Below are 17,164 nucleotides of genomic sequence, written 5' to 3' on the forward strand. Positions count from 1 at the left end.
ATGTGTTTGGGTGAATTTTAACACGAAAACACGTAAATCGAAATGTTCACAAAAAATTAAAATGCATCAATATTGTGCTTGATATGTAGCTGCATTTTACAAAATCATAAAACATGCAACACGATGTTGTGTTGTGTGATCTTACGAATGTGTGAACTGTGAAGTTTCTAACAAAGTAATAAGGTTAGGTACCTGATACATTTTATTAGATAAAATACAATTTCGTCAACCCTGTATATTACCAGGTTTCTGAACATGAAAATATCGTTTCTCTATAAAAATAAAAATCGAACTGCAATAAATTGGTAAAGAATGCAATGAACACTAGTTCTTGATTTAATTATTTTGCCAAACTAAGTACATGTTAAATAATTATGCTTAAGTAAAAATGACAAAAAGTAAGCATTACTAAAATAAGAACACATAGGTAGGTAGGTATGTCTATCTACCACATGCAATTTAAAAATTTGAAAACAAAAAGGAGGAGTTGCGATAAGGCCATTTTTTGGCCCTACCTAGTTTTCAACTCGACCACTCTAAAAATGTTGTCACAAATGTCCGAAATACGAATCCGTGGTTATAGTTAACCCAAAATGACCATTTTTTGAGCTCCAGGGGTTCCCAAAGTTGCGAATAAAAAATTATTTTAGGAACCACTAAGTATTATTTTCAAAAACTTTTTTAGCGTAAAATATCTGTTTGAACCTCAGAAACATTATGTGAGGTGATTTTACTACTTTCGACCCTCGGGGGCAGAAGTTGTGGGGGGGGGTTCAATTTTTTGAAAATTTTGGAACCACCATTTTGATGCTACCCCTTTGAGCCTCGCTAAAAAGCTTTTCACAGTTCATTAGTATCTGAAAGACCTCCATTCTACCAAATTTTGAGCTCAATAAAAATTTTCGCTGGTACTCAAAAATCCAATTTTCCAATTTTTCGTAATTTCAATATTTTAGGAACCCCTGGAAAACTAGAAACCTGCGATTTGCGCCAAACGTAACGTTTTGAGGTATATATTCGAGTATCGAAGTGAAAAAGTTCAGTTGAGCTCTCAGTATATTTGTAATTTTCAACCCTTTTTTTAGAGCCTCCAATTTTGGGGACCCCTAAAAAAAGCGTTTATGCATATTTTTTCAAATAAATTGAATAATTTGAATTTGAAACGCACTAGTAAGTGCTTGAGAATTTTTCATATGATTTTTCCTATAACATTCAAAATTCAGCTATTTTGAGTCAAATTCTGAGAATTTTACTTCGTTTACATCGTGAAAACGTGATTTTAATGTACATATTTTCGAATAGTTGAATCTCCGAATTTGACCCAAAATAGCCCAATTTCGAAAGTTACTAGAAAAATCATTCGAAAAATTATCGAGCACTTGCTAGTGTGTTTCAAATGTAAATTCTTCAATTTATTTCAAAAACTACGCATAAACGCCTTTTTAGGGGTGCCTAAAATGGGGGGGGGTCTAAAAAAAGGTTCAAAATTACGAACGTAAAGGGAGCTTGATTGAATTTTTTCACTTGGATAATCGAATATATACCTCAAAACGTTACGTTTGACGCAAATCGCAGGTTTCTAGTTTTCCAGGGGTTCCCAAAATATCGAAATTACGAAAAATTGTAAAACTGGATTTTTGAGTACCAGCGTAAATTTTTATTGAGCTCAAAATTTGGTAGGATGGAAGTCATTCAGATACTAATGAACTATGAAAAGCTTTTTAGCGAGGCTCAAAGGGGTAGCATCAAAATGGTGGTTTCAAAATTTTCAAAAAATTGAACCCCCCCCCAATTCTGCCCCCGATGGTCGAAAGTAAGAAAATCACCTCACATAACGTTTATCAGATTCAAAAAGATATTTTACGCTAAAAAAGTGTTTTAAATAATACTCAGTGGTTCCTAAAATTACTTTCTTTTTTGCAACTTTGGGAACCCCTGGAGCCCAAAAAATGGTCATTTTGGGTTAACTAACCACGGATTCGTATTTTGGACATTTATTACAACATTTTTAGAGTGGTCGAGTTGAAAACTAGGTGGGGCCAAAAAATGGCCTTATCGCAACTCCTCCTTTTCGACTCTTTTGCCAATGGGTAAGTAAATAAAAACTTGAAACGGAAAAAAACAAAGAAAAATCAAATTTGGATCTGCACACATTTAAATATACTAATTATGTACTGAAATCTAACTGCAATTATGTGATATGTGATAGGCTAGGCCGTTTTTATTGCGATACTTCTTGCCGCATAGGGCGCATTCAAAACGAGGGCCCTCAACATGCGAACGTTCGTGCATTGCTTTACTGTGATCATGTTTGAATAGCTGGTTGCTTATGCGGCATTTGAATTTTTTTCCTTTACCATGCGTCCTTTTATGATAAACAAGGTGATGTTTCTGAGCAAATCTTCTGCCACAAGTTTTGCATCGAAATGGTTTTTGATCAGAGTGAATATTCAAGTGGGCAATGATGGAAGATCTTTGGTTAAACACTTTCCCGCAAACAGCACACTCATAACGAGCGCGTTCCGCATGTGCAAGTTCGTGCATTGTTTTACCACTGTTGGTCTTGAATGGTTTGTCACAAATTCCGCATTTGTAGGGTTTCTCATCACTATGAGTTGCTTGATGTCTGGAGAGGTCATATTTTCTGGCAAATGGTTTTTTACACTTTGGACACACGAATGGCTTCGAATGTTTTCGCTGGTGTCTGCTCCAATCAGATTTATCGGAAAACGTTTTATCACAAATATTGCAACAGTATGGAGGCGATGAATCTCGCATCAATACTCCTCGTACCTGCAGGAAAAAAAACAATTGAATTAATTTTATGCTTGTTATCATTTTGGAAGTTATGCAAGTACTGTTCTTTTGAATGATTTTGCACCCTGTGTGAGAAAGAATATTTCCTACCTATTCAAAAAGTGATGTAGATAGAGAAAAAAGCTTGGAACAAAAGTTGTAGAGCATGAAAAATTACACAATTCTGTTCAATCATCATTTTGAAACCAGTTTATTGGTTCGTATTTAGCAACCATGTTGTTGACAATTATTACCTTGAAATTGGAGATAGCTAGAGAAAAAAAACTTGGAACAAAGTTGTAAAGCGTGAAAAATTGAACCATTTTCGCTGATCAGATTTTGAAACCGGTTCATTAATTTGCAACCAGTTTCCAAAAATTACCTAAAAATTGAAGATCGAGAAAAAAGCTTGAAACAAAAGTTGTAGGGCATGAAAAATTACCCAATTCTGTTCAATCATCATTTTGAAACCAGTTCATTGGTTCGCATTTAGCAACCATGTTGTTGACAATCACTTTAAAATTGGAGATAGGGAAAAAAGTAGGAAACATAAATTGTGGAGTGTGTAAAATTGAATTATTTTCGCTAATCAGATTTTGAAACCCGTTCATTAACAATTTGCAGCAATGCCATCGAAAGTTATCTGGTTGCAAATGGCCATTTTCAAAATCCGATCAGTAGAAATGGTTCAATTTTTCACGCTCTACAACTTTTGTTTCGAGTTTTTTTCTCTATCTTTAATTTTAAGGTGATTGTCAAAACCTGGTTACCAAATGTGAACCAATGAACCGGTTTCAAAATGTGACTGATCAAAATTGTGCAATTTTTCACGTCCTTCAACTTTTGTTTCAAGCCTTTTTCTCGATCTTCAATTTTTAGGTAATTTTTGGAAACTGGTTGCAAATTAATGAACCGGTTTAAAAATCTGATCAACGAAAATGCTTCTATTTCTCATGCTCTACAACTTTTGTTTCAAGTTTTTTTCTATCTTTCATTTTTAGGTGATTGTCAAAAACTGGTTGCTAAATGCGAACCAATGAACCAGTTTCAAAATATGATTGAACAAAATTGTGTAATTTTTCACGCCCTACAACTTTTGTTTCAAGTCATTTTCTCGATTTTCAATGTTTAGGTAATTTTTGGAAACTGGTTGCAAATTAACGAACCAGTTTCAAAACCTGATCAGCAAAAATTGCTCAATTTTTCACGCTCTACAATTTGTTTCAAGCTTTTTCTCTCTATCTCTAAGTTTTAGGTGATTGTCAAAAACGGCTTGCTAAATTCAAACCAATGAACCGGTTTTAAAATATGATTAGACAGAATTGTGTAATTTTTCATGCTCTACAACTTTTGTTCCAAGCTTTTTTCTCTATATACAATTTTTGGGTATTTTTCGTTAACTGGTTGCAAATTGATGAACCGGTTTGAAAAAATTCATTTCGCGTTTTTGTCGCCTTAGTGTGTAGAATGCACTCTGCCAATAAAAACCAGTTTGAATTTTTTGACCAAACCGGTTTTTCAATTTGTGTGCACCCAGTGCATGGCCCAGAAATTTTCAAAGTCACTTTGGAATGCCCTTATTTTTCCCTACTCAACGCCGCTTCATTCATCTCGCTAGCTCCTTTCAACTTAGAAATGAAAGACACTGAACAGTAGGTACTTTTGTGTCATACTGCATACCTACTTGATGATGCTGCTAAAAACAATACACATCACACTACTTAGAGGTATAATGTAGATGTACAAACCTTTTTTGGAAAACTGCCCGAGGTTTGTATCGTGCTAGCTACGCTAGGGAGTTCTTTTTTTTTAGCCAAACGAGTAATCCGTCCTTCACCGCAATTTTTTCGGCGTTTTGAACACCCAGCTGAAGGAGAGGCCTGCACATTGCGATAAAGTGATCAACATAAATGTGGTGCTAAAAATGTAACTTGCCCTAAAGCTAATTGAAACCATACCAGTTACCCTTACCTGGCACAGATTTAGCTCATCATTACAGATTGGCTGTTGGGTTGTCACTTGCACTTGTTCCATCCGCAGTGTTTGCCCATCTTGTGCTTTATCGAATTGTTCATTATTGGAACTGTCAGAGGTATCATTTATACGCCTGTAGAGAAAATTGAAAAGCTATAAATGAAATTCATTGCAATGCCATAATTTTCAGAATAGAAGTCCATAAAATGTATCGCTTACAATTGATGGTTGATTTGAGGACTGACAGAAATAACGCCAACAATTTCGTCGTTGTCGCCGAGTACGTTCAAGGACACATCATCATAGGTTGCTGCCGTCGGATCGGAGAAACAGTTCCATAAATTGTTTAATGCGGAATCTAAAAAACAATTTCAAGAAAATTTTAAAATGAAGTACCTACCTATAGTATGAAATTCTTCAAGTCAAGTTTTTCATGCATGAGAAATGAGAAAATCATTTACAATTTTTAGGTCCACCCCCCCCCCTCCGTTTTGAAAATCTATGAACAGGCGAGCGCCCATTTCCAAAAATAAATACCCAATAATAGGTATCTAAGTAATTGGGTCATTCCACGTCAATTCGATCAAGAAGTGGTAAGGAGGGTCGGCGATTTTTCTGACATTTTTCCTGTGGTCGCAGCCCTCTAACCCTTTTTTGAAGCCTTCTAGGGTGAGTCAAAGTTTTCAGTGAACTTGAAATATCATCCATTTCAGCAGTGGATTACTCGATAACCGCGATACCTACCAAAATGGAACTTTTTTCAATAGTTAGAGGTTTTGAAAGACTTTTTGGTGATATCATAAAAATCAGTGTTGCCACTTTTTTTCGTACGAAAAATTAGCTCGAAAAGTTTCAAAACGTAATTTTCAGACCATTCCGACTCTGAAAAATAGCGAAAAAAATATATTATAGACAACTTTTCAGGCTGGACAACATGATAAAAAATTAGGATGGCGTTATTTCGTAAAGTAGATTTTAAAAAATTGAAAAATTGTGAAAAAATGTGATTTTTCGATTTAAAACATGAAAAAAAGTTTTGACTGGTGAAGTTGACTCATTTGACCCCTATTTTTACGTATCCATTGAAAAAGCTGAAAAACCCCTTTCACTCAATGAAATATACCCATCACAAAAAAATCAAAATTCGAAAAAAGGAGGAGTTGCAATAAGGCCATTTTATGGTCCCAGCTGATTATCGACTCGACCACTCTAAAAATGTTGTGATAAATGTCCGAAATACGAATCCGTGGTTAGTTAACCCAAAATGACCATTTTTTGGGCTCCAGGGGTTCCCAAAGTTGCGAATAAAAAAATAATTTTTGGAACCACTGAGTATGAATTTCAAAAACTTTTTTAGCGTAAGATATCTGTTTGAACCAAATAAACGCTATGTGAGGTGATTTTTCTACTTTCGACCCTCGGGGACAGAAATTGGGGGATTTCAATTTTTTGAAAATTTTGGAACCACCATTTTTATCATACCCCTTCGAACTCCGCTAAAAAGCTTTTTACAGTTTATTAGTATCTGAAAGACCTTCATCCTATCAAATTTTGAGCTCAATAAAAATTTTTGCTGGTACTCAAAATTCCAATTTTCCAATTTTTCGTAATTTCAATATTTTGGGAACCCCTGGAAAACTAGAAACCTGCAAGTTGCGTCAAACGTAACGTTTTGAGGTATATATTCGATTATTCAGATGAAGAAGTTGAATTAAGCTCCCTGTATATTCGTAATTTTGAATCCTTTTTTTAGAGGCCCCAATTTTAGGCATCCCTAAAAAAGACGTTTATGCATAATTTTTCAAATAAATTGAAGAATTTACATTTGAAACACACTAGCAAGTGCTCGATAATTTTTCTTACGATTTTTCCTGTAACTTTCAAAATTGAGCTATTTTAGGTCAAATTCAAATCATGAAAACGTGATTTCAACGTCTTTTCGAAGAGTTAAACCTCAGAATTTGACTCAAAATAGCTCAATTTTGAATGTTACTGGAAAAATCATTCGAAAAATTATCGAGCACTTGCTAGTGTGTTTCAAATGTAAATTCTTCAATTTATTATTGAAAAATTATGCATGAACGCCTTTTTAGGGGTGCCTAAAATTGAGGGCTCTGAAAAAAGGGTTCAAAATTATATACTTAGAATTTAGATACAGGGAACTTAGTTCAACTTTTTCATCTAAATAATCGAATATATATACCTCAAAACGTTAAGTTTGGCGGAAATCGCAGGTTTCTAGTTTTCCAGGGGTTCCCAAAATATTGAAATTACCAAAAATTGGAAAATTGGATTTTTGAGTACCAGCGCAAAATTTTATTGAGCTTAAAATTTGGTAGGATGGAAGTTATCGCAACTCTTCCCTTTAATTTTCAATTCGTCCAAACATCAAAAAAAGTTTAAATTTATTCAGTTGTCTTATTTTGACCTCTTATCTAACGTATTTCATGAAAAAGTTGATAAAAATCACACTCATAGCAAAAAAATTAAAATTCGTTTTTTTTTTATTTTAATTTTTTTGTGATGAATTTAATATTTCATTGAGTGAAAGGGGGTTTTAACTTTTTCAACGGATATGTGAAAATAGGGGTCAAATAGGTCAACTTCGCCAATCAAAATTTTTTTTCATGTTTTAAATCAAAAAATCACATTTTTTTGTAAACATTCAATTTTTTTAAATCGACTTAACGAAATAACGCCATCCTAATTTTTTAATATGTTGTTCATAATATATTTTTTTCAGAATTTTTGAGAGTCGGAACGATATGAAAACTACGTTGTGAAACTTTTCGAGCTAATTTTTCGAACGAAAAAAAGTGGCAACACTGAATTTTATGATATCACCAAAAGGCCTTTCAAACTCCTTAACTATTGGAAAAAATTCCATTTTGGTAGGTATCGCGGTTATAGAGTAATCCACTGGTGAAATTGATGATATTTCAAATTCACTGAAAACTTTGACACCCCCTAGCAGCCTTTAAAAAAGGGCTAGAGGGCTGCGATTTGTGCCATTGGTCATCTCTTCGGAACGTCTTTCCACAGGAAAAATTTCAAAAAAATCACCGACATCCCTTACCACTACTTGGTTGAATTGACGTGAGATGACTCAATTGAAAGATGATAAGAAATCGATATGCTATATCTATAGGTAGGTACCTATATCTAATATTATTTCGATTTTTCCCTTCATTTTCTGGGTATACCTTCTCGTACGTATGCTTGCTGGCCATTTTCTCTTTTTTAAATAAAATGATGTGATGTCTGGAAGATAGTATTTCGAGTAAACGGTGTACGGATGTACGAATACTTTTTTGCAATTTTAGTTCGAGCAGGACATAAGGTCTATAGGTCTACAATCGGTATCCGTCCCAGTAAAATATGAGCGCAGAAATGCTTGGAAAATGACTACTATTTGTATTTACCATTAAAATAAAACTTAATTGTTGGGAGCGGATTATCACCCCATCCCCTCTGTCTTTAAAACCAGCACTATCTTAGGTAGATAACTATTTTCTTTTAAAACAAAAACACATAGACCTACTTAATTATGATTTAAGTACCTTGTGCTAAGTATCTACTGTCACCTTCTTCAGGAAATTTTTCAAGTGGTCCCTCCGAAGTGTGAAGTTCATCGCTCGATATCTCTAAGGGAGGCATACTCGAATCTGTAGAGTAACCATCTTCGTCGGCAACCTTTTCGACAGATTCTACGAGCGCAACTGAAACACAGAATTAGAAACACTTAAGTATAATGATTAGCTCAAAATTGCTATAGATATTATTCAACTGTATTACACAAGTCTCGTGCTGGGACGAAACCGAGGTGTGCCAGAACATGCTTGCCTCCTGGGCATCTAGACACTTGGAAAAGTTGACAAATTCGTCTGTTTGATTGTTGGAAGCTGGCAAAGTTGACATTTTACTAACTTCTGGATAGCAAATAAAAACCAACTAAATATTATGTAAATTAGCACAATTAATTAATAAAAGTTTACGAGAATTTTCGACTGTTCAAAATCGCTCGAAAATGCCAATTGACAACCTGAGTGAAATTTTTCAAAAAGAAAAGAATGTAAGATTGACAACTTCTATGATTTTAACGCGTTACTTACGCGGAATTGTTCAAAAAAAATTTAAAAATTGACCAAAAATTAAAATATTGTTGACAAAATTATAAAAAAAATATTGTAAGTAACCAATGTTTTGAAAATTCGAAAAATACGACAAACGTTATCTCACAGCTTTAAAAATTCCAATGGTGGGTAAATTTAATTGACTTCTTATTTTTTTAAAATAAGTACGTAATATTGTTCAAAATTGATATTTCTAAAAAACTGCCCTTCAGATTCAAAAAATATATAATGCAATATTAATATAAGTAGGCATCGTAAGGTACTAACCAACGGGTCTCTTGTCTAGTCGCTCGATTCTTTTTTTCAAATCAGCTACAGTGTCTTCGAGAAGTGAACAACGAGTTCTTAACTTGAGAACTTCAGATGAAAGATTACCTAAATCAAAACCAAAATTATCAAATCATTTCAAGTTAGTTATCAAAGATGATAGTCGATGTAGCAAAATTGGTAATATGATAAAAAAATTATGTAGGTATAGGTACCTATTTTACCTTGGACGACAGGGCTGTATATCGCGTTTTGTGATGTATTTTCATTCAACGTTGGGTTGGAAATGTTGATGGAATTTTGACTAGATTGTAAACTGTTGTTAGTTGAAGGTCCGAAGCCCTGTTTCAGTTTTGGTTGCAATGTTGGAACACTACTTGTCTGTATCAATAATTTACGTTGAATTGAGATTCGATAATCGTCAGGTTTAAAGTGCCTGTCACAAAGTCGAAAATGCGGTTTTATCTCGCCAAGAGGCAAGTCGCAGAAGGTAGCCCACTGATGTCGAGTGTTAATATCATTTGGAAAACTGGAATTTTAAAACATGTCAATATATCGAATGCCTGCCTTTTGATATAATATGTACCTAACTACCTACTAATATTTGTGATGAGCTAGTTCATCAGTTCATGTGCTCATCAAACCCATTACCCACCTAAAAAATTCGTTAGCTGAGACAAATCCACATACAAAGCATAAGTCTTTATTTTCGGCTTCATTCTCGTAATGTTCACTGAAATAATGCATTTTTAGAACAACTGATCCGAATGAAACATCAAAAAGGCGATCGTTTTTCAAAGCAAGTTTACTCACTTTTCTCGACGCAAACAAATGATCGGAATACATTATTGAATAACAACAGTTTTTTTAAACCAGGTTCACATACCTTCTATGACCAGATGGACTAGTATCATCTCTGAACTGCCTCGAGTTATGGTTTGTAAACTGATATGGGGCAGAATGACAGCAGCCGATGTTATGCACTCGTCTCGCGGATTCTTTTTTCGAAAAACTATTCAATAAATTCATATTGATAAAACATGAAAACTTCGATAAAATTAACCAACAATATTCTACTTTGTTTCAAATTAACGTGATCCGAACAATCATTTTTCACTACTGAATAAATTGCAGCGAATGCACATAGTCTTTTACATAACTTCTCGTTCAAGAAAACGAGCATAGATACGTTTGCAAAAATAAAGTTCTCTGTATCACCTATCCAACCAGAATACAATCACTCTTTGAATATTTCTAACAACATTGTGCATACGGGCACTGGCTGATTATTGCAATGATAAGAACGTCTACTAATCTAAGCACCTGAACCTACCTATTTATGTACTTTCAACGATGAAGTAGGTAGTGCACGATTCACAACCAGTTCTATTCGAATGTCTGAATTCGCTAAATAACACCTTTTTGAAATGATGCATTCGGAGTTTTCATTTTCACGACCCCTCACTGCCTGCAAATGTTCATAAATGTATTGTATTTTTAAATAGGCAACCACCAAATGAACGCAACCCTACATCAATGGTTTCATCTTGGTCTAAAAAATTGAAAAAATTGTTTTCGAATTTCGATCACTATTTCACTCATTTTAAGGTACATAAAAAATATCGTTTTGGTGCTTTTTCTTTTCGAATTCTGGGAGTGAAAAAATGAATGAAAAAATTGTTAGGAAAATCATATGTTTTATCCCCCACTCTCACAAAAGAGAAAAAAATGAGGGAAAAAATCAAAATTTCACCAAATTGACCAAAAAAACTGAAATTTGGGATATACCCTATTTTCGACATGCCAAATCAATTTGAAACGGTTTCAACCCGTTTTGAGCAGTTCTGGAGCCTCCAGCAGATTTTTGAAACTTTAGATTTTCACAAAATTTCATCAAATGGAGATGGAAAGCTGAAATTTACTCTACACTTCAATTTTAACACCCTCTGAAGACGACTTCAGGTGAGTTCAAGTAATTTTAGGGCCTCCAGCGACTTTTTTGAAAATTACTAGACGAGCCTCCAGTAGATTTTTGAAACTTGAAATTTCCCCAACATTAATTTATCAAATGGAGTTGGCAAGCTGAAATTTACTTCGCAGACTACATGGTGGTTTCAAATGGTTTTGAAGCTTCCAGCTAGTTTTAGGAAATTTCAATTTTTCAAAAAAACGTCATACAACCTTTCAAAAAGTTGCTGGAGGCTCCAAAACGACTCGAAGTTCACCGGCAGTCAACTTCGTAGCGAATTGAAATTACTTTGCAGAATGAATTTCGACTCCCCATCTTGGTTTGATAAAATTTCGGGGAAATTTCAAGTTTCAAATATCTACTGGAGGCTCCAGTCATGTTCAAAAAAGTCGTTGGAGGCTCTAAAATGACTTGAAATTCAACAGAAGCCATTTTCAGAGGGTGTTAAAATTGGAGTGTAGAGTAAATTTCAGCTTTCCATTTCTATTTGATGAAATTTTGTGAAAATTTAAAGTTTCAAAAATCTGCTGGAGGCTTCAGGAATTTTCAAAAAGTCGCTGGAGGATCCAAAACGACTTGAAATTCACCTGCATGTACTTCGTAGCGTATTGAAATTAGTTTTTAGAATAAATTTTAGCTTTACAACTTCAATTTGATGGAATTTTGTGGGAATTTCGAGTTTCAAAAATCTGCTGGAGGCTCCAGAACTGCTCAAAACGGGTTGAAACCGTTTCCAATCGATTTGGCATGTCGAAAATAGGATATATCCCAAATTTCAGTTTTCTTGGTCAATTTGGTGATATTTTGATTTTTTCCCTCATTTTTTGGCCTAAATTTGATTTTCAAAAATTCACCAAAAATCGAAAAACGCACTTTAGCACATGAAATTTTGACAGGTGGTAAATTTTTGCATGATCTTTCGATCTACCTTTGTAAAGTTTGAAAAAGTTCGTGTAAAGTCCTATGTTAAAACGCAAAATCTGCGATTTCGGCTGACCTGTCAATCAAAATGGCCGCCATTTTGTAAGTAAGGCCAACTTTTTTTTGGCAAGTTTGCTTTAAAATGTTCCTTAGGATCTCCCCTTGAAGAATAAAGTTGTTCCGGAGAATCGGGGGGGGGGGGTGCAATTACTCCTATTGTCATATGCCGGACTAATAGTGACTCTTAAATGAACTCTAGAACAATTTCTTAAGATATCATTTTGTCGTTTAATGAACTAGCAGCAAAAAAAAAAAAAAAATGGATTCATGAACGTGATTCGTAACTCATCGTAATGAATCTCGAATAATCAATTACAGCCAGAAAAATATGATTCGAATCATGGATCATGAATCACGTCTGAAAGAAACGATTCAAACGCGAATCAAATCATAATTATGTAAAATTTTCCACACGAATCATATGATTCAAATTACGAAAAAAAAAACAAACAAAAAACAGCAGTGGTATACGAGCCAGTTTTGAATAGGTACCTATATATATTTTTAAATCTTTCTATCTAGAATTTATGAATTTACATTAGAACTGGATCTCTTGGAATTTCACGGTAACTGCCTGAATCAACCAAAAAGGGGCTCAATGAGCACTAAACAAAGTTGTAGGTGCTCAAGTTGATTATTGGCCCCTTTCAAGCAACTTGTTGAAATGTTTGGAGAATTGTAGGCAATTCAGAATGGTCTAAAGACATGGTTAAGTAGGTACTGAAGTGTGATGGTCGGGGAGGGGTGAAATGAAGTAATTACTCTTGCTGATTCATTTTGTTTGATAAAAACGTATTGATATTTTTTCTAAAGCTAAAAATCACAATAAAAATTTTTCTCCCCAATTTTTTCAATTTTTGAAAATTCTTCAAAATTCTGAAAATCAGGTGCAGCACTTGAAGTACGGTGTCGTGTTGTGTGATCTTACGAATGAGTAAAGTTTCTAATAACGACCTACCTATAGGTAATAATACATTTTATTGGATAAACAATTTCGACAACCCTATTTATATTGTGCATTATCCAGTTTTTTAACATGAAGATGAGTATCATTTCTCTCTAAAAGTAGAAATCGAACTGCAAATTGGTGTAGAATGCGATGATCTCAACGCTAATAATTTTTAACTTATTTATTTTGACCCACTGTTATATTGATGTTACATTTTTTGGTATTAGCCATTAGGTAAAAACGAATGAAATTAATTATTATTAAAACTAATTTCTAATTTAATTATTTTGCCCAACTGTAACATATAATGATACATTTGGTATGAGGTAAAAATGAATGAAATTACCTATTACTAAAATATGAATACATGTAGGTACATTTAGGTACCTATGTATTTGTATGTCCATCCACCATTACAATAGAAAAATTTGGAAACGATTTTTTAGACCGATTCATCATGGATAGATAAGAACTCAGTATTTAAATCGCTTATTGCATATGCGACATTTGAAGTTATTTTTTTTTACTATGAGTCCCTTGATGTACAACAAGGCTGCATTTGTCAGAAAAACTTGTACCACAGGTTTGGCAATGAAACGGTTTTTGATCAGAATGTACTAGCAGGTGGTGAATCATGATGGCATTTTTATGGTTAAATATTTTTCCGCAAACAGCACACTCGAAACAAGCGACTTCCGTATGCATATATCGTTCGTGCTTTAATTTAGTGCGATTGTGCTTGAATCGTGCGTCACAAATGTCGCATTTGTAGGGTTTCTTTTTGCTATGAGTTGCTTGATGTCTGATGAGGTGGTATTTTCTAGCGAATAGTTTCTTACACTTTGGACACACGAATGGCTTCGATAGTTGTTTTCGCTGGTGTCTGCTCCAATCAGATTTATTGGAAAACGTTTTATCACAAATATCGCAATGATATGGAGGTGAATCTATCATCAATACTCCTCGTGCCTGCAGGAAAAAAATGACTGAATTAAGTTTGTGTTTGAATTCTTTTTGCAAGTTATAAATCCTATATTTTGCATGATTGTGTTTGCGTAGCCCATTATGAGAAAGAATACCTACATTATTGTACTACATCTACCTTTGTACATACTTCTACATTCTATACCAGATGCATATAAATACGTATTGACTCTATTTTATGAAAAACAAAGACTCAATTAGGTATGCATATCATTACTTATTATTATCACATATCAAGGTATGAGAGTGCGTCAGCATAGTAGGTACCCAATTGACAAAATCGTAAGCGTTTTGCTAGCGGAACCTCGCGTTTACCTCGCTGACTCGCGTTTATCTGGCGAATTTCTCGCGATTTCCAGCTAGCAACATTTCCTTCCTTACGCAAATCAAGCAGTTTACTAGCGATTGTAAGCTAGCGTTTCAGATGCTCGCAAAAAGCTAGCGATCATCTAGCACATTTCAGCTACTTTAAAAATGGTTAGATTTGCTCGTTTTATGCTCGCGAAAAGCAAGCGATCATCTCGCGCACTTGAGCTAGTTTGAAAATGCTTAGATTTGCTCGTGTAATTCTAGCGATCTGCGAGTGAATTTTTGCTAGCTTTCCTACTCATGACGCATGACGTCACAATCACATGATTACGGTTATAGTCTTTGTTTTTAAAGGGTATTCCAGAGTAAAATAGATAAAATGCCCCTGCCCTTGGAATTTTTGAAATTTTGATGAAACATTGTTGGGTTCAACCCCCTCCCCCCATATTTACCACTCAAAATGCCGTTTTTTAAAAATTTTTTATGCCTATTAACAATCAAGATTGCGAGGTACAATTTTGGAAACACGTTTTCTGGATGTATTCTTGACCCTCAGACATCATATACTATATTCGAAATTTTTTCTTTGGTGCGCCGTGGTGAAAACTTGGAATAATGCATTGTAGGGGGATGGGGGGTGAAATGGGAATTTTGAGAAAAATGATTATCAATGAGTGGGGTATCGTTTTCATATGATTCAATACCGCTGAGCACGCATATGACCTCAGATTTTCTGCTACACTCACCTACCCCTCCCCAGAGTCCCTCAGCCCCCCTCAATTTTCACAATTTTTGAAATAAAGTTATTTTGATGACATTGGTGTCGTTTTCATATGATTCGATACCGCTGAGCACGAATATGACTTAAGATTTTCTGCTGCACTCACCTTCCCCTCTCCAGAGCCCCTCAGCCCCCCTCAATTTTCACGATTTTCGAAATAAAGTTATTTTGATGATGTTGGTTTCATTGCTATGGGAAAATCACATAGGTTCATTGTTATTGTACATGACATTTCTCGTAGAATGAGCTACAGCACGGGCTCCCCCTCATAACATTCTTTACTTTTTTTTTATCAGTATTTCGTTACCATATTTTTTTCTCGTGATTTTTCATGTAGGTAGTCATTGAATTATAAAATACATACTCATACGTACTCAAGTTACAGTTATCATGAATATTATTATGCCACATATGCTCTGTATACCTATACAGTGCAGTACACATACAGATTTGTAACGTTTTCTGTGTAGCAAAAAAATCAAGGGTCCACCCCCTCGGGGGGAGTCATGTGCTGTAGCTCATTCTACGAAAAATTTTATGTACAATAACAATGCACTTATGTAATTTTCCCATAGCAACAAAACCAATGTCATCAATACAACTTTATTTCAAAAATCGTGAAAATTGAGGGGGGCTGAGGGACTCTGGAGAGGGGTGGGTGAGTGTAGCAGAAAATCTGAGGTCATATTCGTGCTCAGCGGTATTGAATCATATGAAAATGATACCCTACTCATTGATAATCATTTTTCTCAAAATTCCCATTTCACCCCCCATCCCCCTACAATACATTATTCCAAGTTTTTCACCACAGCGCACCAAAGAAAAAATTTCGAATATAGTATATGATGTCTGAGGGTCAAGAATACATCCAAAAAACGTGTTTCCAAAATTGTACCTCGCAATCTTGATTGTTAATAGGCATAAAAAAATGAAAAAAACGCCATTTTGAGTGGTAAATATGGGGGGAGAGGGTTGAAAATTTTTGTGGAGATACCTACCAAGGATATACATAACTTCCAGAAAAATTTTCAAAATCGGCTGAAATGGAGCTGAGAAAAGTGTTATTGAAATTTCAAAAAAGGGGGGTTCCCAAAAAGGGGAGGTGGTGTGGATCTAAAATTTTTCACGCGGTAGCTTCTCGATGGTACCTACTTTCCATGCTAGTATCAACCCGAACGCTCTCGGGGGGCCGTTTCACCCCTCCTATGCGCCGATAGTTTTTTTGTGTTTTTTAGACAACCCCTCTCATTTGAATGGTTCCAGCTCCGGCCCCCTTGGGGGTGGAAGGAAAATTGATGTATAACTAGATCGGAAATTTGACGTAGATTCTTTTATCTAACCACATATTTTTCGCTAAAATGCAATGCGGGGGAGAAAATTGCAAAAAACTGGTTTGGGGGGCTTAGTTCCGCAATAGGGCAGAACGCTCACCAGGGACGAGCGGGGACTCATCGGATTCGTGTTCAGCACACAAAAATGGACCGGTATACCAATTTTAAGCTTTCTACCTCACGTTTCCCAATGACCCTTTTTTTTGTCCAATTTTCCTGGACTATGATGTAAATTTTTCAATTTTTTATTGAGGTTTTAAGTAGGTAGGTCTACCTACCTAACTGAAAATTCAATTTATAGATAAATTATTGATAATGAACATTCTTCTTTAAAAAATTTGCAATGAGAAACACTGATTCACACACTGCAATCCAATAAATGCCACATTACAAACTTGTACAGTGATACACCAATCAATACTTGGAGGGCCTGAATCAAATATCTCCGTGGTGGCCATGTCGTTAAGCATAGGTAGTTAGGAACATAGGGTTGCTGGTTCGAATCCCCGTTAATTAGGTAGGAAAATTTTCGTAGGTAAATTAGGTCTTAAAAAATTCGTTGTGATAAGGGGAATTCAGATGTGAAGAAATTCTCAAAATTGAGGGTACCTAACCCCACTCTTTTAATTTTTGAAAATAAAATTTTGACTTTAATGGGTGATTATTATTTTATTTAGTGGAATGCTAGCG

General features: G+C 34.9%; 1 protein-coding gene across 9 annotated transcripts; it reads right to left on the reverse strand.

Moving 5' to 3' along the window:
• Positions 1 to 184: 184 nt before the first annotated feature.
• Positions 185 to 10,551, reverse strand: LOC135843355 (zinc finger protein 239-like). 9 transcript variants are annotated; one of them, XM_065361215.1, is made up of 10 exons: positions 10,057 to 10,551; positions 9,826 to 9,903; positions 9,386 to 9,699; positions 9,171 to 9,278; positions 8,568 to 8,672; positions 8,331 to 8,489; positions 4,990 to 5,128; positions 4,768 to 4,903; positions 4,545 to 4,676; positions 185 to 2,793 (listed from the first exon to the last, which is right to left on the reverse strand). In XM_065361215.1, exons 1-10 carry the CDS (start codon positions 10,197 to 10,199, stop codon positions 2,182 to 2,184), a joined length of 1,926 nt encoding a protein of 641 aa, XP_065217287.1. In that variant the 5' UTR covers positions 10,200 to 10,551; the 3' UTR covers positions 185 to 2,181. The 9 variants fall into 9 exon arrangements, with proteins under 9 accessions (XP_065217287.1, XP_065217283.1, XP_065217288.1 ...); XM_065361211.1 differs by having other exon boundaries at positions 8,568 to 8,696; XM_065361216.1 differs by having other exon boundaries at positions 9,395 to 9,699; positions 10,057 to 10,549.
• Positions 10,552 to 17,164: the final 6,613 nt, after the last annotated feature.

The sequence above is a fragment of the Planococcus citri genome, chromosome 4 (genome assembly GCF_950023065.1).
Source record: "Planococcus citri chromosome 4, ihPlaCitr1.1, whole genome shotgun sequence".
NCBI lineage: Eukaryota > Metazoa > Arthropoda > Insecta > Hemiptera > Pseudococcidae > Planococcus > Planococcus citri.

What these genes read in the sequence shown, in the direction of transcription:
- LOC135843355 (XM_065361210.1), bottom strand. Translation starts at nt 10,199, where the DNA reads ATGAATTTATTGAATAGTTTTTCGAAAAAAGAATCCGCGAGACGAGTG. An exon ending in AGTCCATCTGGTCATAGAAG is followed by an intron (nt 9,904 to 10,056) that starts GTATGTGAACCT and finishes GCATTATTTCAG; the next exon opens with TGAACATTACGAGAATGAAG. An exon ending in CCTCAAATCAACCATCAATT is followed by an intron (nt 4,904 to 4,989) that starts GTAAGCGATACA and finishes TTTTCTCTACAG; the next exon opens with GCGTATAAATGATACCTCTG.